Source organism: Triplophysa dalaica, chromosome 6, assembly GCF_015846415.1.
Source record: "Triplophysa dalaica isolate WHDGS20190420 chromosome 6, ASM1584641v1, whole genome shotgun sequence".
NCBI lineage: Eukaryota > Metazoa > Chordata > Actinopteri > Cypriniformes > Nemacheilidae > Triplophysa > Triplophysa dalaica.
In genome coordinates this window covers 19,648,384-19,673,298 of record NC_079547.1, presented here as the reverse complement: position 1 = coordinate 19,673,298, position 24,915 = coordinate 19,648,384, and the positions used below count along the sequence as shown (strand labels likewise).

The 24,915-nt window shown below is 36.5% G+C and overlaps 1 protein-coding gene across 15 annotated transcripts in view; it reads right to left on the bottom strand.

Moving 5' to 3' along the window:
• The window catches only part of cadpsb (Ca2+-dependent activator protein for secretion b), a 72,552-nt gene that overhangs the window by 15,481 nt on the left and 32,156 nt on the right, over positions 1-24,915 (bottom strand). For 5 of the 15 annotated variants that reach the window (XM_056750849.1, XM_056750850.1, XM_056750838.1 and 2 more), the window contains exons 5-19: positions 24,634-24,867; positions 22,238-22,359; positions 17,558-17,669; positions 16,194-16,333; positions 15,809-15,875; positions 15,505-15,613; positions 15,121-15,333; positions 12,224-12,235; positions 9,105-9,241; positions 8,279-8,466; positions 6,943-7,044; positions 6,219-6,282; positions 5,870-5,993; positions 3,236-3,304; positions 281-387 (exon numbers count right to left, since the gene is read on the bottom strand). In XM_056750849.1, coding sequence (XP_056606827.1) covers positions 281-387; positions 3,236-3,304; positions 5,870-5,993; positions 6,219-6,282; positions 6,943-7,044; positions 8,279-8,466; positions 9,105-9,241; positions 12,224-12,235; positions 15,121-15,333; positions 15,505-15,613; positions 15,809-15,875; positions 16,194-16,333; positions 17,558-17,669; positions 22,238-22,359; positions 24,634-24,867 — 1,800 coding nt within the window. Of the gene's footprint in view, positions 1-280; positions 388-2,446; positions 2,480-3,235; positions 3,305-5,869; positions 5,994-6,218; positions 6,283-6,942; positions 7,045-8,278; positions 8,467-9,104; positions 9,242-12,223; positions 12,236-15,120; positions 15,334-15,504; positions 15,614-15,808; positions 15,876-16,193; positions 16,334-17,557; positions 17,670-22,237; positions 22,360-24,633; positions 24,868-24,915 lie in introns of all 15 variants that reach the window. The other 10 variants (XM_056750851.1, XM_056750839.1, XM_056750844.1 and 7 more) reach the window with 4 other exon arrangements.

Below are 24,915 nucleotides of genomic sequence, written 5' to 3'. Positions count from 1 at the left end.
ATACTGTATTTATAGACTAAGTTTATAGTGCTTTAATTGTCATTTTTAGCGTGACCACATCGGTTACCATTCACTTTCATTGAATGAAAAAGTACAGTGTGACATCACATCCTGCCTTCTTTTGTGGTCTACAGAAGGAAGAAATTGATACAGGTCTAAAACAACATAAGAGTGAGTAAAAGATAATACAATTTATATTCCCAGTCCTACATACGCCATTAACTAGATAAAAAAAGAAGTGAGAGAATATTAGATGAACAAAGACATGAAGCTGACTCACCTCGGCGTGATGATCCTGGTTCTGCTGTAGTACCTCTATGACTAACTCTGCCAGGCGGATCACATGCTCCAGTTTCTTAGCCGGCGTAGCTAGGTTAGCTACATTCTCTGGAGCAGAGCAGGGTGATGGGGAGAAGAGGAACAGTTAATATTAAAGCGGTCGATTAATAGATTTCTTCCAGTTATATCTAATGTCATGACCTCTGGAATGCAGTCTGAGGAAGTCATACGTGCTTAACTGAGCATGCAGGAATGACAATATTGTTGATGACACTCATAACACAAAGATGCGTAATTGATGTCAGAGAGACTGCTGAGGGGTATTTTAGTTATTTGTGATCTATCACACTGGATGCATCCAACCACTTTCTAAGTGGGTAAATAAACCGACTTGCCACGAAGGGAAACTTTATATCGCTAATGTGGGGTATTTACAAAGTATGGAAGAATAAAAAACTATAAATATTCAGAAATGACAATCTTTCATTAGATTAGCTAATTAGATTTAAACAGAAAAAAAAATGTTTATATTACTTTGGCAAGCATGTATTAATAAACAATGGGGTCCAAGACAATATGTGAATATATTTCTGTCACATTTTTCTTATTTAATTCAATTTATTACAAAAGATTTATTACTCAAGAATTTATTGTGCAAGAAATGTCATTTGTATTGTTTATTTAGTATAATTTATTGAACAATTACATAACCAGCACAATCGTTCCCCTCTGCTTATGTGGAAGCAAAGAAATCTGAGCTATGGTGCAGACAATGCGGAACCTTACCCTTAAATTTTTATGATATATTTATTTATATTCTCAATATTTCATATTTGTTAAGTTTGAGGTTTAAAAAAAGCTTTAAATCTCATTTGTTTAGACTTTTGAACCCCACTGTGTATATCGGCCATTAATGTTCATATTTTAACTAGTGAATTTGGCTGAAGCTATCATCTAGATGTTAAGGACAACACATGAGAAAAAGAGCAGACCTGATATAGTCAGACAAATGCAACATTTTGATGGAATGAAAACAGAGGGACACACCTAAGTGCTTCTGATTTGAACATATAATTAAGTTTCGCCCGAACAAGATGAAATGAATACGACAGAAAAGCAAAAAAGCGAGACAAATACGAGACCAACTCAGCAATTCTGAGCTCTCCACTGAAGGAGAAAAGAAAATCTTTAATTTATTGACTAAAACGCTAGACCAGTCATGAAGGAAATGACTTATTTATCATTTTGTCTGACTCCTCGATCTTGGAGTCTAGAGTGTGAAAGGTTCACTTTTATGCTATTGGTTTATTGCTCTGTTGCATTCTTGGGTTATTACTGAAGGAAAGGGAGGAATGCGGGGAACTGTGCAAGTATTTACTACTCAGTGGGCTGTGAACCATATGTGACCCTGGACAACAAAACCAGTCTTAAGGGTCAAATATAAATAAGCTTTTCATTGATGAACGGTTTGTTAGGATAGAATGATATTTGGATAAAATCTGGAATTACAAAAATCCAAATATTGAGAAAATCGCAAAACGAAGTCCTTATCATACCATATTACTAATAAAAAATAAAGTTTTGATACATTTACAGTAGGAAGTTTACAAAATATCTTCATGGAACATGAGCTTTTACTTAATATCCTAATGATTTTTGGCATAAAAGAAAAATCTATCATTTTGAGCAATACAGTGTATTTTTGGCATGTTCTAAAAATGTTCTAAAGCCATGATGTCATCAACATAACACGATAAAGTAATGATGACGGATGCGATGATAATCTGTCATTATCATCATCCAAGTTTCATACTTTATCCATTTTCAATGTGTCCAAAATGTTCTGGAATGCTAAACAAGACTAGGGAATAAAAAGAAAACTACTAAATGGTGAATCCGTGCATGCAATCATGTAACGTGTTTTGCATCCTCACTTTTGGACACAGAAAAAATTTGCAACAGAAATATTTGTTTGCATGAAATAACTAATATAATGGAAGATTAGTCTTTACAAAGAAATGTATTGATCAAATAATACTATCTTTACAAAATACTGCACAATAGTGGGCTGGATGTCATGGTGTGCACAGGATTTTCACACTACAAAAGTTTTTCCTTGCATGTGCCGGGATGTGTTAAGGCATAAAGGATGATGTCATAGCTTCACCTGGATCCTTCTGATCCTTTAGTGTTTTTTCAACTTGAGAGAGAGAGGAGAGAAAGATAAATAGAACGTCAGAGCAACATAAAGAATACTGAAGAAAAGAGAGAGAGAAATAAAGAGAGAAAGAGGAAAAGTGAAGTTTCCTCAGGGTGGCATGTTTTCTCTGCTAATTTCACTCTTGATTGTTCTCCAGAGGATCTTGGGTATTGGATATAATTATAAAAAAAAACAATGGAAAACAAATACAAACACTAAGATTTTTACCTGGACATAAAAACATGGCAAGGTAGCAACAGAATGACATACTGAACAGAGACAATAGCCATTTGACAAATTGACAGTCATCATAATGACAAACGAGACAAACTTGTGATGTTTGAACACATAAGTCATAGCTCGTACACATGTACTATTCTCCTGCTCTCCCGGTAGCTCTGTCACCTGTTGATGTGTTCTGGAACCCCCCAGTGAAACCACCTACCACACCACAGCAACGATACACACTCAGACAAAGTCAAACAGCGAGCAAAGTAAAAATGCATTCAAGTCACAAACATGAGCCTCAACCAAAAGCGAACAAGAGGAAGCTGAACGGATGCATTAGTCATGTCATATTACAAACAGATGAAACATCTCTGCTAAATCGTACGTCACGTATTCGTTCTCTACTCAATGTCGGTCATCTGTATGGAGATGGTAAAACGATAATTGACAGTTCTGGGAACGACGTGACATGGGAGGTTGATTTCATGGAAGAGGTAGAGAATAATGGGGTGATGGGTTGTTACTCACGGATGGTTAAATCCATCACTTGTGTAGCCAAGGAGTAGACAGGGTGATCATACATTTCCCTCTTTTTTCCTACAGAAAAAGAGGATTCCGGCATGCAAGAGTTTGGGGTCAGGAAAGGGGGTTCAGGGTCAAACATGGAGAAGCGATGTCTTGTCTAAAGGGAAGTTCTCATTAAGAAAAATAAAGCAGGTTTTTGAAAAATGCTGAGTAATGCGACATGATTCGATGGCTTAACTCTTAAACCACAACCACTCTTCTGTTTTACTCAAAATGAGAGATAAAGTAAACATTTTAGTAACACTTTAACTTACAGCTGCAGTCCACAACTTTTATCAAATAAAAGTATAAAATATATGTGAAACACATTTTTTAAACTGTCTCCTTATTTAACACCAATTCACAACAGTAAGCTTTTAATAATGATTTATAGTTTGAGCTGTCAGGTAACATTGACCAAAAAAATGACAGTTTGAGTATGTAAGTATCTTGCAATTTTGTGTTTCAAACAGAGATGGCGGTATAGAGAATAAAGTAATGGACTGCTGCTATATTGTTCTATTTTAGTTTAGTTGTCAGAATTTAATATTCTTGGTAATGTTAACTTACAAATGCACTCTTATATTTTAATATACTGTATACCTGTACATTGTTATTTGGCATTAACATATATATCTAAATATAATATATATTTATAATGTTATAGTGCATATAGAAATTAATTTCTACAATGTTTAGATTAACATTAACCAAGTTTGTTTAACTTTTGTTTTTGTACACAAAGTGTTGCTAACAAGTGGAGGTGGAAAAAGTAGCTTTTAAAGGAACAGTTCACCACAAAACAAAAATCCTTTCATCATTTACCGTAATGTTCTTTTAGCCGTATAAATGTAGACATTTTGGAATATAGTTTATGAATCTATTGCAGTTTTTGTATCTTTATTAACTTGTCAGCCAACACCCATTTGTGTATATGCTTTAGGAAAAAAAGCCAACAAGGGTTTCAATCAACATGGCAGAATTTTCATATTTGGGTAAACTGTCCCTTTAATGAAATGATGTCACTTTATTGTCATCAGGGAACAAGCAGCCGAAGTCTTTCAGAGACTTGAAAACAGATACACTGCGTTCTGAAAGATGTCGGCCATTTGTCGCATTAGTATCATTGGTTTGTCACCCTCTTTGAAATAAAAAGTGCCACAACCAATGATCTGATGAAGTAAAAGGCATTCAGAGAGAGACAGAGAGAGTGAACAGAATCAGCTGTCACTTTTCATTATCACAATTTAATGTAACACAATCACCCTCCTCAAAAACAGCCCGCAGTGCCTTTCACCCCTCCGCATGCAGACATCTCTCCTTATGGCCCATCTTTAGCTTCTTCGTAATCCTCTTTCACGCTTGTTGCCCAACATGTTATTTTTCGAGGTGGCACTGCCTCCTCCCCCTGCATTTCACAGCTTCTTTCACTCGCTTTGCTGTAATGTGTTTTCAACCGTTGACTCTTTCTACCAACACACCTCATAATTCACCCTCATTTCTATCTCGCTTCCTATTAACAGAGTTATTCTTGTAGACTCATTTTCGTCTTCTGTAACTATCTTTCTGTAGCCTGATGTCCTTTCTCATTCTGATCCAAGCCACAACAATAATAGAAAAGAGAATGTGTGAAGAACATTCGAACAAAAGTCCCTTGTGTCCCATTTTTCAGCGTTATCTTCTGGAACAGATAGGAAATGGTAATAAGCCATTTCTTTGTGTGGTTTTGAATGCATTTTTACACACAAGTCTACAAAAGGAAAATGGACGAGAAGACATTTAAATTTCTTTGTAAAAGGCAAGAAAAAGGCAGACTTTAGAACTTTGTGACCATACTGTAGATTAAACAAGGTAGAGGCAGGACAATTGAAGGATGACTGTACTTAAAGTCCCCGTGAACCGGAAGTTGCGTTCTTTTTTACTTCCATATTCTGACACATTTCAGAGTGAAAAGAGAATTTCGAGGAGAAAACTAGTGGGTGTGGCTTGCATTTTTCACAGCGAATTGACATTGATTTTGTAATGAAACTGGCATCAGACTGACAATTGGGGGGAGGAGTCAACGGCTACTCTGGCCAAGCCGTCTATTTTACGTCATGTGAGATGGATACACATTTCAGGGTAGAAGTGCATTTTCAGATATATCTGAAGATTATGAGGGTAATATTTCATGAAAAATAAGAATTGTCATTTTTTATCTCACTGGGACTTTAAGTAAAAAATCCAAACAGGCGAATATATCAAACCCTCAAATAACCAACAAACAAAACAAAACCTTACAGTAACTTAAAGGAAAATCTTACTGGGGCAAAGGCAAATAATCTTTTTTTTTAAGTGTTGGCAAAATATTCCAGTATTTTGGGAGGGAAATGAGATGACCTGTATTCAGAGATTGACTGTGAGTAGGCAAAATGTTCTGTAGCATTCGAAAAAAGAACACAGTTATTTCCCTTCCATCCCAGTTACTTACCTAAACAAACAACCTTTGGCTCTCACAAAACAATTGAAATATGGACCACAGTTAAACCCATTTGCATTATCATGTTCAAAAGAAAACTGCATTATGATTGAATAAAAAAAGACGGCATCGATCATCACCTTCAACTGTGGCGTAGTCTGTGATGCGCTGATAGTTGATTTGAGCTGCCTGCTCTAAGCATTTACGAATGACCCCTTTGACTTCCTCCTGCGGCACTGGGGTCACAATGTCCTTCATAAGCACCTGTGAGAAAACACAAATCAGTTAACAAATCTGTGTTATCCAGAGTCAGAAATGCATCAGAATGTGTATGAATCAGCATTACGAAGCAAACATTTGTTTGAAATAATGATGGATGGAAGAAAACGGAAACGTAAATAAGAAGGAACATCATTTGCTTTTCTTTCGCCTTCCATCGCTGTCACACCTTTGACTATGAATCAATATAAGCGGTATGGATATTATTACCCGCTCCAGCAAAGACAGAGTGGCTTTCAAAGCTCCCTCAGGGCGACCGAACGGAAAGCAATACCTACAAAAAAGTAAATAAAAACAGTGTTGAGACTGAAGAAAGTTCTATCCCGTTTTAATTTTGGATTTTTGTTTAGTAGATAACAAAAAGGTTTCTACCAGTGGTTTTATGTTAAAAGTTAGAGTTTAAAAGGATAGGGGTGCGATACAGAAAATGCAAGTAATAAAATGTCATTGCCTATATGAAAATGCATATTTAATAAAGAAAATCAAAAACAGGCCCATCATCACAGCAATATCATTCATTCTGCATTAAAGGGATAGTTCATCCCAAAATGAAAATTCTTCGACCATTTACTTACCATCTTGTCGTCTCAAACCTGTATGACTTTCTTTCTTCCGCATGACACAAAAGATGATATTTTGAGGAATGTTGTTACCCATACAGTGGATGTATTTTCACTTCTATTGTATAGACACATAACAATGCAAGTGAATGGGTACTGCCTCTGTTTGGTTGCCAACATTCTTCAAAATCTTCTTTTGTGTTCTGCAGAAGAAAGCAAGTCATACAGGTTTGGAATGACAAGAGGTGAGTAATTCATGATAGAATTTTCATTTTTAGGTGGAGTCTCCCTTAAACATCTTTCCTTGCACATTGGTATATTAATGGTATATTAGATGTAGTGACACTTTTAATAAAACCCTTCCGTCTACATACCTAAAGTTTGTGATCTGATTTTCCAGAAGAACACGTAATCGTTCTTTGATCTCCTCAAAACGCTCTTTTTCCTCCACCGTAACCGTTCCGAGACCATCAGGCCTGTTTGACATGCAAAACATGACATTGCACATCGGTTAGGATTCACTTGCAAAAAGATCAATTTTGAAAGAAAGTTTATTTACACACCCCCCCCTGACAAATAAAATCCATAAACAACTAATGATGACACCGTGTTACTACATTTCAAACGGCCTGCAGTATATACCCGCTGAAAGCAAATCAAATCACATTAACATTTCAGTAAGCCGTCATACTTGAAACAATAAAACACAATAAAATATAGCCCTGGCACACAAAGTCCAAGGAGAACATCTAACCAGGAGCTATGTCTGGCTTTCTTTAATCTAATACGGTGGCTATAAATGTATTTGTACCCAGCAGATGGGACCCTTCTGTGATACTCGTGGGGGAGATTGTTTCCAAGCCATTTTTAAAATTTACAGCTATCGATGTCACAGCACTCCACTCGGGCATCATATTACATTAAAATACATTTAATACACACCCAGCCGCAGAACAATAATAAATATACCTTCAACAAGTCAGCGGGAACAGAATCATAGCTTGTGAATGGTTACAACAAAAAATGTTATACGAGTGCATATGAAAGCGCTTCTAATGCTTAAAGTCAACATGAAACAATTGACCAATCAGCATCAAGGACAACAGTTATCCATTTTTAAATTCAAAATGTGAACGACGTTTCATGTTGACTTATTGAGTCAACATGGCTCAATAAGTCCAATCATTAGAAACCAATCATTAGACATTTGTACAGGATATGATGTGAGTATGTCCTCGATAAACCCTCTTACCTTGCACATTCAGGGGCCAGTTGTGTTTTACATTTCCTCTTTTTTTTAGACTCCTTTTTCCCTCCTGGCTTTGAGCCAGCCCCCTGTAACTCAGACCCCCTCTGACTATCAGGAACATGTAATGAAGTGAGCAACACAATGAGATTTGGAAAGTAAAAAAACTGAAAGAGAGAATGGAAGGCGTAGTGGTTGAAAGAATACTGCTGAGGTTTGGGAAGTGAAAAGAATGATAATGATCGAGAACAAAGACACAACAAAATTTGACAAAATTATAAAGAACATTCACGGGAGAAAAAAACGCGTAAGCAAATCAAAGTGCAAAAATGGGCTGATGATGTAATCCGCCTCCTTTGAACCTGGATCTGTATCCCGACCAACGCTGTGTATCAGTGCATTGGATGTCCAAACAGTCGTGTGATTTATATTAACATATAACGTGAAGATGTGATATGTGGTACCTGTTGCCATGAACGTGGGACGCACAAAACGCGAAGCTGTAGTGGAGCAGCGTCGGGTCGATCATGTGTCCCGTGTCTGCCCTCTCCAGCAGGTCACCCAGGTAACACAGATGTCTGTGGCACCCTCTCACCCCATTCCGAGCGCAGTATTCATCCAGGACAAACACCTGACCTGGGCTAAACCATCCCTGGAAACAACAGAGTAGACAGTTTGGAATTGTTGGAGTAAGCTCTCGTCACATTCTTTGTTAATCATAATTTAAAGGGATAGTTCACCCAATAATGTAAAGTCTGTCATTTTTACTCTCCCTCAAGTTGTTCCAAACCTGTGTAAATTGTATTGTTCTGCTGTACACAAAGAAATATATTTGGAAGAATGTTTGTAAGCCAAAAGGAAACTAATTAGTTCTGGGGCACCATTGACTTCCATAGTATGGAAGAAAACTAACATTATAGTCAATGGTGCCCAAGAGCTATTTAGTTTCCCACACGCTTGAAAATATCTTCTTTTGTGTTCAACAGAACAAATAATTTGATACAGTGTTGGAACTCTTCTGAGGGTGAGTAAATGATGACAGGATTTTCATTTTTTGGTGAACTATCCATTTAAATTCTAGCTTTATAATGTGTGGCATGCCGTCTATCCATTAACCCTCAAAAATATATCTTATTTCTTATTTTAATAATAGAATATCCAAATCCAACTAAATAAAGCGTTTTGAATGGAACTAATAAGAACCTACAGTATGGGTTTAGAATGACATAAAAAGTAAATTATGACACGAGTTTCAATTTACTTTGAAATGTATTTTATTTGAATACTTACCAAGCATGCAAAGTTGTCATTTAGCCTGTGGTCCAGCGTGAGCCTTTGCACCATCTCAAACAAGGAGGCATGATCAAAGCTACATGGGTTAGCTGAGATAAACTCATCCATGCCATGCTTCTGTGCTCTGTCAGCGTCTATCCAGCCAATCACGGGAGAAGGATCAAGGAGAAGGAAGTTAGCATACAGTAAGGGAAATGAATTATTCTCCTTTCACCACAAAGCTAAGTGCCTAAGGAAAGTTGTCTAATGGCAAATCAAGAACATTGAGCTTTCACATTGTCAACTTGCAGCAGAAGTCAAGCAGAGTTCAATCGGACTTAGCGATGTGGTACTGAGCGGTAACCCTCAGCTCACATTCAGTCTGGATGTGCATGCACGAGCTGGACTGTGCGTGATCACTTCCTGTTCTCGCAATCAAAGCGCTTGAACGTACGGCAGGAGGTGGCGGAATTCCAAATGATGAATTTGAATTGGTCTTTTACATGAACACAATAGATTCTGCCATTCGCAATTGATTCATGAGGAAGAGAGAAGATGGATTGTGTGCTCGTGAAAATAAAAAAGCCAAAATTTTAAGGGCGAAGGGTTAGCTAATCATTATAGTATTGTAATAAACCAAATTTATTTACTCTCAAGTGATCTAATACTAGTAAAGCAATACGTTTTCTATGGGCCATCGATGGGGTTCATGTCATAGTCATGATAATAAATTAAGTTTGTGCAATTTGTCTACAACTTATGCAATGTGGTGGGATCTGAGATCACTAGAGAAAAAAGCTTGTGCTTTGGATTTTTCAAAATACAAATTATATTATCTGCAATAACAATTCACATGTAGCAATTTGAGTGAAGGTTTAAAAAACAAAAACATAATTATCTTTTTTACGTGTTCTCAGACTCTTCCACCCCACTGTGTTAGCTGTGGAGTAATGGTGTGGGAAAAATTAAAACTTATTCCTAAAAACTTCCCCCAGATGAATGACTTCATTAGTGAAGCAATGATAGAATCGAAGTCTGTGCAGTGATGATGTGTTTTAATGAGGGAAGAACGTGGAGAAATATATTCATCGTGTAACAGCATGATCGGGGCATGTGTCGAGATAGTGACATAATGATCTCTCACCATTTCTGTGAATGCAAAGGGCTAAATTAAGTGCTTGATCTAATACAAACACATGTCGTTTGGAGCCGGATCAGGTTGTATAAAGCTTCGCTAGAATTACAGACTCTAAAAGTTTGGACAAAAAGTAAGAGGCACAAAAAGGACATGTAAAAATAAGAAGAACGGTGAGGAAATGAGGAAGAGAGAGGATAGACAAAGGACGAACTTAATGAGTAGAGAAAAGATAAACATCAGGTATAAAAAGCCATCTGTTATGATGGAAAATAATTAAGAAAAAGTATGTTTAATAGATAACAGAATATGAGCTTTGGGAACTATGGAATCGAAAGGAAATAAGAAAATTATACTGGTGGCTTAAAAAGGTATCCTACTTAAAGTGTACATACGTCTTTTGGATTTATTTCATAATTACATTTATTGAAATACTAATTCCAAAGTGAAGCACCATACAGTTTTAAACTGGACTACGTGCAAACGATTCACATAGGAATGTGGCCAACAGAGATGAAAATATTTTACGAATTTGCTAGTCTAACTCATTATCTACTTGTTGTTTTTGTAATGTTTGTGATATTTCATTAAAAATGAATGTCTGTAACATGCAGGGCAACAGTGAGACATTACCACTGTGCTTTGCAATAACATGCAAGTAAAAGGAACAAGAAAATGTGTATATCCATTAGCATTCCGTATTTTCTCTTAGCATTTGCAAGTTGACAATACTTGAGAAATAGTTCAGCGTGATATTAAGGCTGCCGAGCACACTGACAAGCAAGCCACCTCGGTGGCATGCTAACAGGCTAGCAGTACAGTTCTGCTGCGACTTTAGCATTAAGCTAACATAGGCTAAAAAGTAATTCATTCATTCTCTGGAAAAATGGAGAGTAAGTAAAATGTAAGGAAATTGACTTGTCTTTCCATCAGCATCTGAATGGATAACATGACATCAAAATGCTCACCTACTCAAGCAGTAAGGGCGAAACACACAGGTGCAAATGGACTAGATCTTTTGCTAAGTTCTACATTGGGTTTAGGGTCTACTTCACAGAGGCCCATATTCTATACTAAACATATTCAGGAGTATTTCTTGGTGAGGAGGGACGGCAGTATATGCCCCTTCACATTAGCATTCAGAATACTCCGCTTACATATTTGCCAACTCTTTTAAACCAAGTTCAAAAATAAAGAAATAAGTTTCAAGGCAAATGAACCCTCAAGAGTAAAGTTCATACAGTCAAAAATGTAAAATGCTTTAACAGACGCCTACGCGTTCCAATGAAAGACCCCATGAAAATACTTTCAATGTAAATTGATTGTGTTTTTATTGATGCGTTTAGGTACAGTAACGTGTTGAAATGTTTGAACCTTTTTGCAAGAGGTCTTGCAAAATGAGCCCAAAATATATTTTGTCTATTATCCCAAAAGAGAAAGACTATACATTTGAAATGCATATCTGAAAATATGCTAAGCGTCATATTTCTCAATGTTTACATTTTTTGTCAACACTTCTTTTTATTTCATAGGGTCTGTAAGACTGGCTCAAGCTTTTCTAATTCAAATAAAGTTTGGCATAGTTTTCTCAAATACATTTATCTTCTTATTTGATTTATTGAACAAATCAATCATCCATTTCAATTGTAAACAATACGACAACCTAAACCCCGTCCTTTACTCTGAGGGGTCTTAAAAAGGTCTTTATATAGAGAAGGCAATTATGCAAATAAATCATAAACCATATTAACGTAGCTAAATGATAAATACAAACGCACTAATTTACATGCAGCCTAAACTGGCAAGAATAATGAAATTTTGTAGTTTTATCCTCCAAAAAGTTCAACGGAAAAGTAAAGAAATCTACTTGTAGGTCTAAGGCATGAAAAGTGAGATTTGAAAGGAAAAGAACTCCAAAAAAGGATAAAGAGAGCACATTCAATTGGTCAGATAATGGTTTTAGGATTATCTGACTGGTGCTAGCTAACAGGTTAGCACTTACCCTTGAGTCCAGCTAGAAGACAGCAGGGTAAGAAGGGACAAACCAGAATAACATAAAGACTAGCAACAAGGCTGAAGAAAAAGCAGACACGAAAACCCTGACTCCACTACAACTGCAGGACTAAAGAAGGGTACAAGCAAAGCATGAACGTAGAAAAACGTAAAATACAACCACCTGCACTGACATTTAGTGCAGCCTGAACTGGTGGGTAAGAGAGACAGAAAGAGAGAGAGAGAAAGAGAGAGAGAGAAAAAAAAGAAAGAAAGAAACTATTTTCTGATCTGCTGCAGATGATTTTGACAGGATTCTGAGCTTTGTGCAGGTGCACTGGAACACTAATATGATGAACATCAGACTACACTCCATCACTAATACATTTACTAACACTGTACTGGCAAATACACTTACCTTCTGACATTAAGATTTCAATGCTGGTTAAATGTGTATTTGATGCCAGTAACAGCTTCTAAACTGATTCTATGAAGGTGCTGCATTCGGTACAAAAATGTAGTCAAACAAATCAAAATGATAAAGTAATTGTTATAAAACAATTCAGGCTGCCAGCAAACAACATTCACTGTCTGCAAAAGTACAAAGAAAAAAACAAAGTGTTCGGGTATTATATATATTTTTTTAAGATATTATGCACTTTGTACTCATTTGGAAAAAGATTTCTTAATACATTCGTATTGTACTTTGATTATTTTATTTTACAATTAAAACATTTTCATAAAACCTTCATAGTATTCTAGAATCTGCAAAAACCTTCTGCAGCAAAGTGCTGTGAAGTCTGCATGTGTGTATGTAGTTTGTTGTATTTTCCACTAGTCTGTGCCATTCAAGACCACCTAAGGGTGTGTTAAGGTGGAGGGTGAAACATTTACACAACGTAATAATGTTTCAGACTGAAGAGGGTCTGTGTTACAGTGAAAACAAATTGAATGGCATCTGAACTTGTGAGGGAATCATCTGACCACAAGAAACATTCACAAACAGGACAAAATCAATGGAAACACAACACAGAACCTCTAGCTTTAGATTTTGTTTATGCATTTAAAACGTATGTTACCACTGGTTGAATGTATTTTGAGGTGGATCGGTTACATTGCTATGGACAGATGCGGAATTAGATGCACACCGAAAGACAAGATTCTGAATAGCAGGATCTATTATTATTTACACAATAATGTAAAATAATGTTTTATTTTGTGGAAATAATGTTTACTTTAGCAACAGATGGTTCAGTTGTTCGTGAGAACTGTGGCACAATACTGGCTGAATTGTATTTCAACGCAATTCTGCGATTATTTAAAAATAATGACACCATTATATTATTTTTAGAATGTGGGGTATAATTCATGTAGCAGAAAAACAATTTCTGTATAAATCATTCATACACCATTTTTTGTCACATTGATTTGAATGCAGCTCTACCTGAAAATATATTTATGAACGATTTACACAGACATTTGTTATTTTAACTTCGATTAAATGCGTAAAGGGAGAAACCAGTGTTTGAATTATTGGGTTGGGGGATGTGAGACCCTCAACTGGCAGTCATAGACCCCCTAGATATCCTTTGTCTGACCTTAAAAAGAAGTTTAGATACCCAACTGCACTGTGAAGCATCATTCACATTTACTACAGAATTTGTTAGTAGAATTTCTAATGGGAAATATACCAACATTCTATTAACTGTAAATATGACCCTGGACAACAATACCAGTCTTAAGTAGCACGGGAACGTTTTTAGAAAAAATACATTGCAGGGGTAAAAATGATAGATTTTCCTTTTTGCCAAAAATCCTTAGGATATTAAGTAAAGATCATGTTCCATGAAGATATTTTATAAATTTCCTACCTTAAATCGATTAAAATCCTTTCTTTTTGTGAGTGGATGGCCTGCTACAGTGCCTCAGATTAACAACTTCAAAGGCGATTTTCTCAATATTTTGCTATTTTGCACCCTCAGATTCCAGCTTTGTTAACAGTTGTTGTTCCGCCCGATAGTGTCCTATCCTAACAAACCATTTATCAATAGAAAGTTTATTTCTTCAGCTTTCCGATGACGCAAAAATCTCTATTTTGAAAAAATTACTCTTAAGACTGGTTTTGTCGTCCACGGTCACAGATATGAAACAAAATTATATTTATATCTCTCAATCATTATCACTGAGCTGTTCCCAAAACTAAAGGATTGTGAGTTATATTGACAATACAACACTACATAATAATACACAACAACTAGAATTATTGTGTACATATTGACATATTTATTTGCATTCACAAACACATGCTAAGAATTATTTCCCTAAGAGCAGAACATATATATATATATTTATTTATTTATTTATGTGTGTGTGTGTGTGTGTGAAGCTTCTACATAGTTTCTAAGAACTAGTAGCTGCGCCATTTTCTATAAATTCCTTTCTTACAAATTGGGCCCCAACACCCCCCAAGACACTTTCAAACCCTGGAAGAAACAAAGACAACATCGAATCTACCAAACTGCTTTACACTACACATTCACTCTTACCTTTTAGTACGCTGAGTTCAAGGTGACATCACTAGGACATCATGAGTTAATAAGCAATAATACTTTGTACTTAATTTATGACGTGGTGTCACTAATAGACGGTCCTCAGTAATTATTTTGTGGATCTACTATGTGACTGAAATTATGCTGTCAATTATACAATGTCACTGCGCGTGAGTAGTTAAGGTTGAGGGCTAAAACATAAATAGTCACCAGTTTACAAAAGGTTTGCCTTGCTCGCTAATAATTTATTCGCCATGTCAGCTTCATTGAATTATTATGTAAAAATAAGAAAAAAACATAAGGGCAGCTTTATCAGTTTTTGACTGTAACGAAATGCTTTATTTATTCGTTTACTTACAGAACTGAGAAATGGGGGCATCCATCTGTGCTGAAGCTCCGCCCTTAGAATTCAGTTTCTGGACCTGGGTGGGCGGGACGGGTTTGTGTGATTGTCCAGTTGCCCGATACATGGCCTGCACCCATAGGATGCGGTCCTGCTCATCATCGCTGGCAAAGATCACAGTGTCGCCCTCTTTCACTGCGTTGAAGAATGTCCGGCCTCCGTCTAGACCTGCGAACATTCGAAAAATAACGAGATCGACTTCGAAAAACTTCAGCTTGGGCTCATCAGAGGAGGTTGGTAATAATAGCAAATGATATCCACTTGCCATCACAATACCAATAGCTATTATAAAACAAATCTTAGTCATGCTGTGTAAAGGTACGAATGTGTGAGTTTTACCTGGCTGTGGGTCAGTGTAGTCCACGGTATAGCCATCCAACTGAAGCAGCTCCTGGGGTTCTGACTTCTTCTCCCGATAGCTGCACATGGCAAAGGTGTACTGACTTACCTATAGCAAAAGAGATGCACAGCGAAAAAAACATTTATATGCTTGAATCGATTACGCAGACAAAAACATGTTTCACCATTGACAGCCACTGAAAAGTAACCATGTATCCGCATAAAGAAATTTCAGGATATAACAGAAGTGTTCTCATACAAACTAATCATTTATCACAAAACATACTAATCCATCCGAACATACCTGGACCAGAACGAAGAAGCGTTTCTTCCAGCGTTTCCAAACATTTTTGCCAACAGCCCATAAATACCTAAAAGAACAATCACAGGTTTCATCAACACTGCATTTTATTCATTAAAAACCCAAACCATGAAACAAAAACAATCACGAAATCCAAAGGTAAAATGGCGTGAAGAAAATTTGATGTCATGAATATAATATAATAAAGGGGCTTATTAAACTCATTATAAACGCTTCGCTGAGATGATGGAAGAAAAGTTGAAGAAACATGACAGATAATACATTTCCTGACCTTCTAATGACACTGGAGGAAGGAAAGTGGTCTAAAAGCAGCACACAATGTCTGCTTTACCTCCAGCAAATACTCAATGAAGTTGGAATCTCTTACCCACAAGCCTTCATGTTCTGAGGCTTATCCATGCGGACAGCGAGTTTGATCTTCAGATCTTGATCAGGGCAGGCCTTGGTCACCGTCATCTTATGCAGCTCTGCCTGCTTTGGGCTGTTTGGAGTCGGGTGAAGGACAACCTAATCATTCAACATGAAAAAAAAACATAAGACCATCAAATGACCAACATCAGACCAGACCAGTGTAAAAGGTGTTTACCTACCCATTCATATGATTGTTTTTTGTAATTTAAGGAACACTTTATGGGCCTTATCAGCTTGGCTCATGACTGTTAATAAGGTGATGTAATGCTCGCTTACTGGACATTTTGTAGACAAGGCAGAGTGCACGGCCCTAAATCTGTATCACAGCCACCTAAAAAAAATCTTACATTTGAATTTATGAAATGATATTTAATTTATGAAATGAGTTATGTCCCTGCTTGAATCTTAACCTTTGTATAAAGGTCCAAATGCATATATTTAACATGTAATCGTATAGCGAGCGCTTGCCCCGGAAACTTTTTCATTTTCACACACTCAGTAACCGGATAAAGAGTGGGTGTGGGAAAATATCCCCAGTCTGTGTGTGAGCTGATAATGCCAAATTACTTCACCAGTCAGCGTTTTGCGCGAAATTTCTCAACACTCAATTAATTTTGGCTCATGTGTCTATGTACCGAGACTTAGAAGCTGCTGTTCTTCTTTTGGCACCTTATCAGAGAGTTTCTCTCTTAGTCTCCACTGTGTGTTTTTCATTCTGGTTCTCTCTCTCTGATGAGTTGGCGTAATCTTTTTCTCAGCAGAGCTAAAGGCTTAGAGATGCCTGCCTACCTCAGCCTTCACAGAGACACATTTATGAAATCTGAACCAAGCATCCGGCATTAGTCACAGTCCAAAAACACGTTAGCGGATCGCAATTAAAGGACATCCGGGATCTATCTATCTATCTATCTATCTATCTATCTATCTATCTATCTATCTATCTATCTATCTATCTATCTATCTATCTATCTATCTATCTATCTATCTATCTATCATCTATCTATCTATCTATCTATCTATCTATCTATCTATCTATCTATCTATCTATCTATCTATCTATCTATCTATCTATCTATCTATCTATCTATCTATCTATCAGAAAAGTCAAGTTAGGGAGGTGCATGGGTACACGGACACGACAGCGACCATCGATGATGAAAACGATGATCGTTTCACTTTGATAAACCTGACGATTAATCGATTAATCGATTAATTAATCGAGTACTCGTTTTTCAAACCTGTCCTGTACTCGAAATGAAATATGATAAAAAATGCCCATCCCTAAGTCAAGTCAAGTAAGAAGTGTTGAATAAGTGTTACCCTGCCGAGCTCCTTGTCCTCCAGGGCCAGAACTCCAGTGCTCTCTGTGAAAAGTTTCACTTTGACTGCTGGCAGAGGGTGTGTGGAGGTGAAGTCTCCTTGAGTTCCCCAGCTGTGAACACACATACACGAACACTTTTCACATCTTTGATTCATGGCCTTTTGCACTTGCCATCTTCTGGCCACTGTTACACACATTTCTTCTATCTCACACACATCATACTCTTTTTTTGATGCTATGTGGATATCTCGCTGCCCCTTGTTTTCATTCTGTTGCGTTTGGCGGTGAAACAAACACTCTCCGAATTCCTGCACACCCACACGACGGTGCTGATGAAATCTTTCGCTAACAAATCATTTGATAAGGTCAGAAAACTCCAGCACTGAATGTCAAGTGCATGCGAGACAGACGGACAAGTAAAGTGTATCATTTGAAGTTTTATACAAAATACGTTCAGCAGATGGATAGGCTTTGGTGATTACAGGTACGAGATTCGCCCACACAGCGGACAAGGCTGACATTTGAAAAATAGACAAATAACCAAGAGAAGATTACTAGAGTTCACAGCTACACTAACATTTATGCTAGAGCTGTCACGATATCAGATTTGAACAACACGTTTTTTTGTGGTCAAAAGTATTCACTATAACAACATTATTGTTATAATGATATCTACTGGATTTAAACAATGAAATATTGCTCAGTTAAATTCATCTGTAAGCTTGTTTATTTTTTTGTCAATTAAATAAAACATGAGTAGAGGAAGGTGGAGAAAGAGAAAGTTTGTAACTTTTGTGACTTTTAAAGGGATAGTTCACCCAAAACACAAATTCTGTTTATAGTTGCTCACCCTCCTGACATTTTAAACCTGTCTGACTTTCTTTCTTCTGTAAAACACAAAAGAAGAAATTTTGTAGAATGCTGGTAACCAAAAACGGTTGGTCTCTTCAAATTTTAAATGGGTGCTGGATAATTTATAATACAGTATGATCATATATAGAGTATTAACACAAGTTCAATAGTTATTTTATTCATTAAATATATCAGTTTTAATATATCACGGTTATTGTCAAATTTTGGAGAGTTACATGACTTATTATTACACACCGTTTGGAATACTTGATTCTGACTGGGTATTTACAATATTGATTCTTGATTCTAATTGTCTAGTTTACGTCATGTCCCTATCAACCTTTTAAGGTTTATTCTGCAATAAAATCTTATTTTGTACATTATCCCTCATTTTTTACACCCCTAATTTATTCATCTATACGCCACTTTTTGCTGTCTCTGTAACCATTAATAATTTCTGTCTTCACTGCATTACTTAATAATACTGTATATGTATGATAAAGCCATTTTAAAGATGAAATATAATAACTTAAAGTGTTGTTCTGCTTTGCTTCAAGCTTCTGGCTTCAATACAGCATATATTGACCGCAGCGGATGAATCCAATTTAAAAGAACTCAAATGTGCTTTACATGATCGTATTGACTGTGTAAATTATGTATACGTAAGAAAAATTGAATCATGCATTTACATTCACCTAACAAAACATCGATACACTCTCTCCCCTTCACACACGCAGAGTGAGGGGTACAGAGTTGGCCTACTAAAGCTGGAACACGTGACTCGATCCGCTACCGTGGAAACAGGCTGCACATTTCAGAAGGAGCAGTCAAATGCGACAGATCAGAAAGTGGGGAGGGAAAGAGAGGGGGGAAGGAAGAGATGGAGCTGGTGTTAGAGGGAAATCTGCTATGTGTGGTGGGAAGTGTGATATATCACAGAGACAAGTGACAAATTCAGATTCAAATGATGGGTGAGCACAATCGTCAATCTGCTTGAGAACCACCAGGGGGCAATAAAAAAAATGCCTGGGCTGTGGAGAATGGATTGAGACCATTAGCAACCACCCTTGCAAAACTGTTTATCCGTGTCAAACTTCTGAGTTATATGTGTCATTTGCATGCGAAGATATGAGCTTGTACGGAACATTGCTCGCCAAATGTCTGCCAGAGGTTCGCCACTATATTATTGTAAGGCTTTCTGAATATTTTATGTAGCTGAGTCAGCCATCAGGACAGATTACGTTTATAAACTGGTAAAATTTTCGTTTTCTGGTCGAATGTACTGTATATATGGTCTCCATGGAGACAAAGTAGTTAGCATTCTAACATCGCTAACGGCAAGTGTCAGAAGGTTGCTGATGTTGCACATGGCCTGGCTTTGCTGAACTGTGTGTACAGTATTTCTAAGGCCCGGGGGAACATTTTTATTACTCAAACGTTGTTCTTTCAAAGCGTGAAGGATTTCATGAAGACTTTTATGGAGATTCATGATTCTTTTAAGTAACGATTTTGTTCTGGATTTATCTCCTAAAGAAGTAGAAACAAACACAGAAACAGACATACAGTGTGTGAAATATAAGTGTGGATACCTATAAAATGAATTTAGTAAGAAATATAATTTTTAACTTCATATAAAAATCTTAATTTTTACACAATTTGCAGGTATGTTAACAAATTCTTGAGATTGTATAGATATTTTCCTCTAATGTTTTGAGTTAAAAACAGACCGTAAAGAAGTATAAATAATTCAGCTCTCATATGTCTTATAGCTGTGTAAGAGAAACAACAGAGATATTAAAGAGATCTCATTTCAAATGTTTCTTAAACTTCTGATTGTTAAACTAAAAAAGAATCGTCAGAATGTCCGATTTGATGTTCCCGTTCAGCATCTTCTGCCATCCACAGTGCTTTTAATCTCTTTCCATCACTATGTCTGTTTGATGTGACACATTCTTGTGTGTCCATTAGCGCTGTTATGCTTTGCCAAAATGAGCCAATTCTCCCTGTTTCCAGCCGGCGATGGCAGCATGAATACATGAATACAGACCAAGTTCCATGACTCACACTCATGAGGCTTTTATAAGAGCTAAGTGATTTATTCTTGAAAAAGAAGTGAAAAGTGAAATTTGAGAAACCAATGGAGTGCTGAATCAGAATCATGGATACAGAAGAATAGAAAGGCATGGAAACTGATTCGGAAAGAAATTCAGGCCGGGCATTACACAGAATATTCACAATACTGTGTGAATGTGTGAATATCAATATTAATATGTGTATCAATTGAGCAGTTTCTTATTTTACGACACTAGCATATTCAATTATGATTTTAAGCATCTTTAAATTTTAACTTCAACATCGCAAACAAGCTTGTATGGTCAACGAATTGAGGAATCAATTCAAAACTATAATTAATTTGCATCATCAATCTAAAATACTGTAAGCAATTTGTCATATATTAAAATGTTTTAGTAAAAGTTAAACCCATGGTAAATGTAGGTAAACTACTAGGCTATGCACTGTACTGTATTAGGAAAGGTCCCATTTGTATTTTTTGGGAGAATCTATTGACAGAAAGTCATTATAATACACAAAAACGTGTCTTCAGAAGTGTATAAAGACCTTATATAATGAAATGTTGTGTTTTTATTACCTTAGAATGAGATATTTCTATCTACATACACAGCGGGTCCCCTTGCATGGAATTCGCCATGTTGTTTTTACAGAAGCCCTAAAGGGACAAACTGCTCTACAGAGCGCGTTTCGTGAAAATGTTATCTCCTTCGGCAAAGAAGGGAAAACAGCAGGAAAGAGTATAGAAAAGAAACAATGTCCTTTTACAACAATGCCTCATTCTAAGTCTTCCTTTGTGGGCCATGAAGGTGACCTTGTTTATAAAAAATGTATCCCCATCCAATGACATAATGTGTGTATGTGTGTGACTTTGCACAGAAATGCTAATTCTCACGTGACGTCATTATTTTTCTCTCTCTTTTCTTCTCTCTCTCGAACCTCCACAGGGATACGCACTCCTAATAAGTTTCTTCATAGCTGATTACTTTTCCGAGAGTACATGGAGGCTGTCTCTTATTCTGTGATTCCGTTCTCTCTCTCTCTGCCTACAACATTGGCCCTCCTCTCTCTTTAGTTCATTGTAAATTGGCATCTGATCCAATGATGGAACGCGGGGTCTAAAAATAGCCCCACATCATGTGCTTATCCCTTGAGTATCAGCCCCTGGCCAAATAAAAATAATTTTACTCGGAGGACATAGAATCTGAAACTGTGTTGTCATCGTGAACCGTCCCATGTTATGGATGTAATCCATACCGGTAATGTTAAGGACTAACAGGTATTTGCATAAAATGATGACCGGTATTGTAAAGCAACACATTGCAAAATGAGGGCATTGAGTGTACTCCAGAAGTGTTACAATGATACATAATATAACCGATATATGAATGTATAATAGCTGTTAATATTTGACACCTGATATGACAACCCAACAGAAGCAATATTTTGCTCATGTTTTTTTCCAAAATTTACTGTTATCTTTACTGGTCATTAAAGGGATAATTCACCCAAAAATTTAAATTATGATGTAATTGACTTACCGTCTTGTCATTTCAAACCTGTATGGTAGAATGGTGATGACAGAATTATCATTTCTGGGAGAACTATCCCTTTTAAAGAAGGCGCTGCACCACATTTTGTATGTTATATGTTATATTATAACAATATAAATGGAATTAGCATCCATTTAAATATAGTCCTCAATTCCAAATTAACCTACAAATGACACAATAGAAGAAAGAATATGGTTGGCCTACGTTGGTTTGGAAGCCTCAGCCTGGTCCGTCTGTAGCTTCTGTCCACCTTCCACCTCCATTGTACAGTAGACAATACGGTTGGGTGCCAGCGACTTCAAACCCTGAACCTCCATAATCACCACCTGCACAGGAGGAACATTCATCCCATGAAGAACATTCATCTGGTTTCCACTGGCAGTTTTACTTTTTTAGCACTTATATAAGAAATGATTACTTGCATGCTGTTGTTACAGCACAGTACTGCGTGTTCCCCTTGCTTTTACATTGTTATTAAACACCGTTTCTGACACTCATTGAATAAGCGTTGTTTACATCTGTCCTGAATCAATCCACACCCAGAGCACCTGTAACTTCTGCTACAGTAGCTTAAAGCGCCCCAAAACAAAAGAGACTCCAAAGACTCAAACCCAGCCTATGAGATCTATAAAACACTGTCACGTCTGCCTCTGTGACTCCTAAAGCTCTGCCACATTATTATCAACTGCCCTGAAATGGATCTAGCTCAGGGTTGTATAACTAAAGCAAAACCTTGGACCTGAGTGCAGAGATTTCTCATCGGCATTCGATATTCTCTGGGATCATTTATCAAAAATGCAGTACTGTATAACCCTTTTCTAATATGTCGCAGCCCTTTCTGTCTGCCGTCTCCTATCTATAATTTATGCATTAGCAAGACTTCAAACCCCAGAAAAGATTAAAATCTCAAAGAGCCATGTGTTAAACTAACACCGCAGCTGGTAATATTGCTATATTTATCACTCCTTCACACTCTAATGTTCTATCAAAGCTCTGTTAATTCAAAACAACGAAAGGCAACCTTTAGACTATTTACTGTACGATCTTACGGTCGAGGTTAAATTTGACATTATGCAACATGTTTTCCCACATTTTATATAAAGTGGGCTACATACATTTATTGACAAATTATTGCTCAAGTCAGCCTATTAACAGCACAGTACAATGACTTAACACCAGATAAACCCCAACAATAATTGAAGGTGAAGTGTGTAATTTAAATAAAAGTTGGTTAAGGTTGAAGCTACTATTGCATAAAACTGGTTGAACTATTAGGAATTATGGGCAGTTGACAAATATACTGTAAATGTGTCAGCAAAGATGTAGAACAAAAAAAGAAAAAATGAATATAAATCTCTCTTGTGCTATTTTTTGTGAGAAATATAAATATATAAATAATATAAAATACTATATTATTAATAGTTTGTTTTCTATTTTTTTCATGTCAAACCACAGGACACATGTACGGTATTTGATCATCAAAGATGAACATTCTCATAAATAACTCACTGACATGCCATCCCAGATGTACATAATTTTCTTGTCTCATGACAAAAACATATATATATATATAACAAATAGGGTTATCACGGTACCATAAACATACAGTATTTTACGCTACTTTACCAGCTGAGGAATCAAGATACAAAATAGTATCACGATACTGTGCCAAGTTCTTGATTAAAATATACAAATGAAACAATTTTCTTTATTCTTTAATACACATAGGCTACACAATACAATAATCTGAATGAAGCATTTTGTATTTACTATAGAAAAGATTATGGGTAAAATGATTATCACGGTTATTTTGCTCAACATTTTAATTGCGATTAATAAACACAATTGTTTTGCCAGTTCAGAACTATGGTTTTAAATTTAACTCCAGCATGTTTATTAGGCCTGTACTTTGGAGCGATGGAACCATCCTAAAAAGCTAACTCGCTTCCGGGGTTTGCAAACAAAAAATCATCATCTCTGCGGCACCCTATTATTGAACCGATTCGTTCAAAATGGCTGATTTATTCAAGAGCGAAGCAAAGTGTCTTGACTCACTGAATCATTATCTTTTTCGAGTCGTTCAAATTTATGAGAGAAACACCACAAAAAGACAGATATAAGTTGTAAAAAAGAACGTTACACATTCAACATTACTTCAGGTACTACGATACTACCGTTAAAAAAAAATCAAAACAGCATCGCAGGTAGTTTTAGTATTTTGAAGCTTTAGCATCGTGATGATACTGTAGCAAGACACAGAACAACCAATGAGATTTAAAGTTATTGACCTGCAGCCACATTTGAAATTAGAACTGAGATCAGCTTGTTTACATTGAATTTAGCTAAATAGTAAATCTGCACAAGGGTGAGAATATTATGGGGTATATTACATTTTTATAAAAAAATTAATAACAATTTAGGTATCCATAAGTTCAAATAACTTACACGAACCTATTAAATATTTCGCTTTAGCTCTACAACTTTTAGGAGATGATTAATACAACAAGTCTATATAGGCGGTTCAGAAAAGGTCAGTAGATGACAAGTCCAAGGAGCACAAAAAGAAGCACAAAAAGAAAACACTGCCCGAGGGTTCCTACCTCCAGCGTAAAAGACAGCACAACATCAGACTTGGACAGCTGGTTTTCATCTTCCTGTCCCATATCAATGATGGAAGTGTTGTGTCCCCTCTTTAGCTTTTGCAGTTTGAATTCTCCTCCCTTTGAGACAGGCATGCTCTCGAGGTTAGCCATGAGCTGGTTCACTGAGCTCTTGAGCTCTTCAATATACATAGCCTCCATCTCCTTTGACACAAACTTGAGAAATTTGCCAGCCTGAATGAAAAGAAAATCATCAATTTCAAATATTAATATTATAGACGT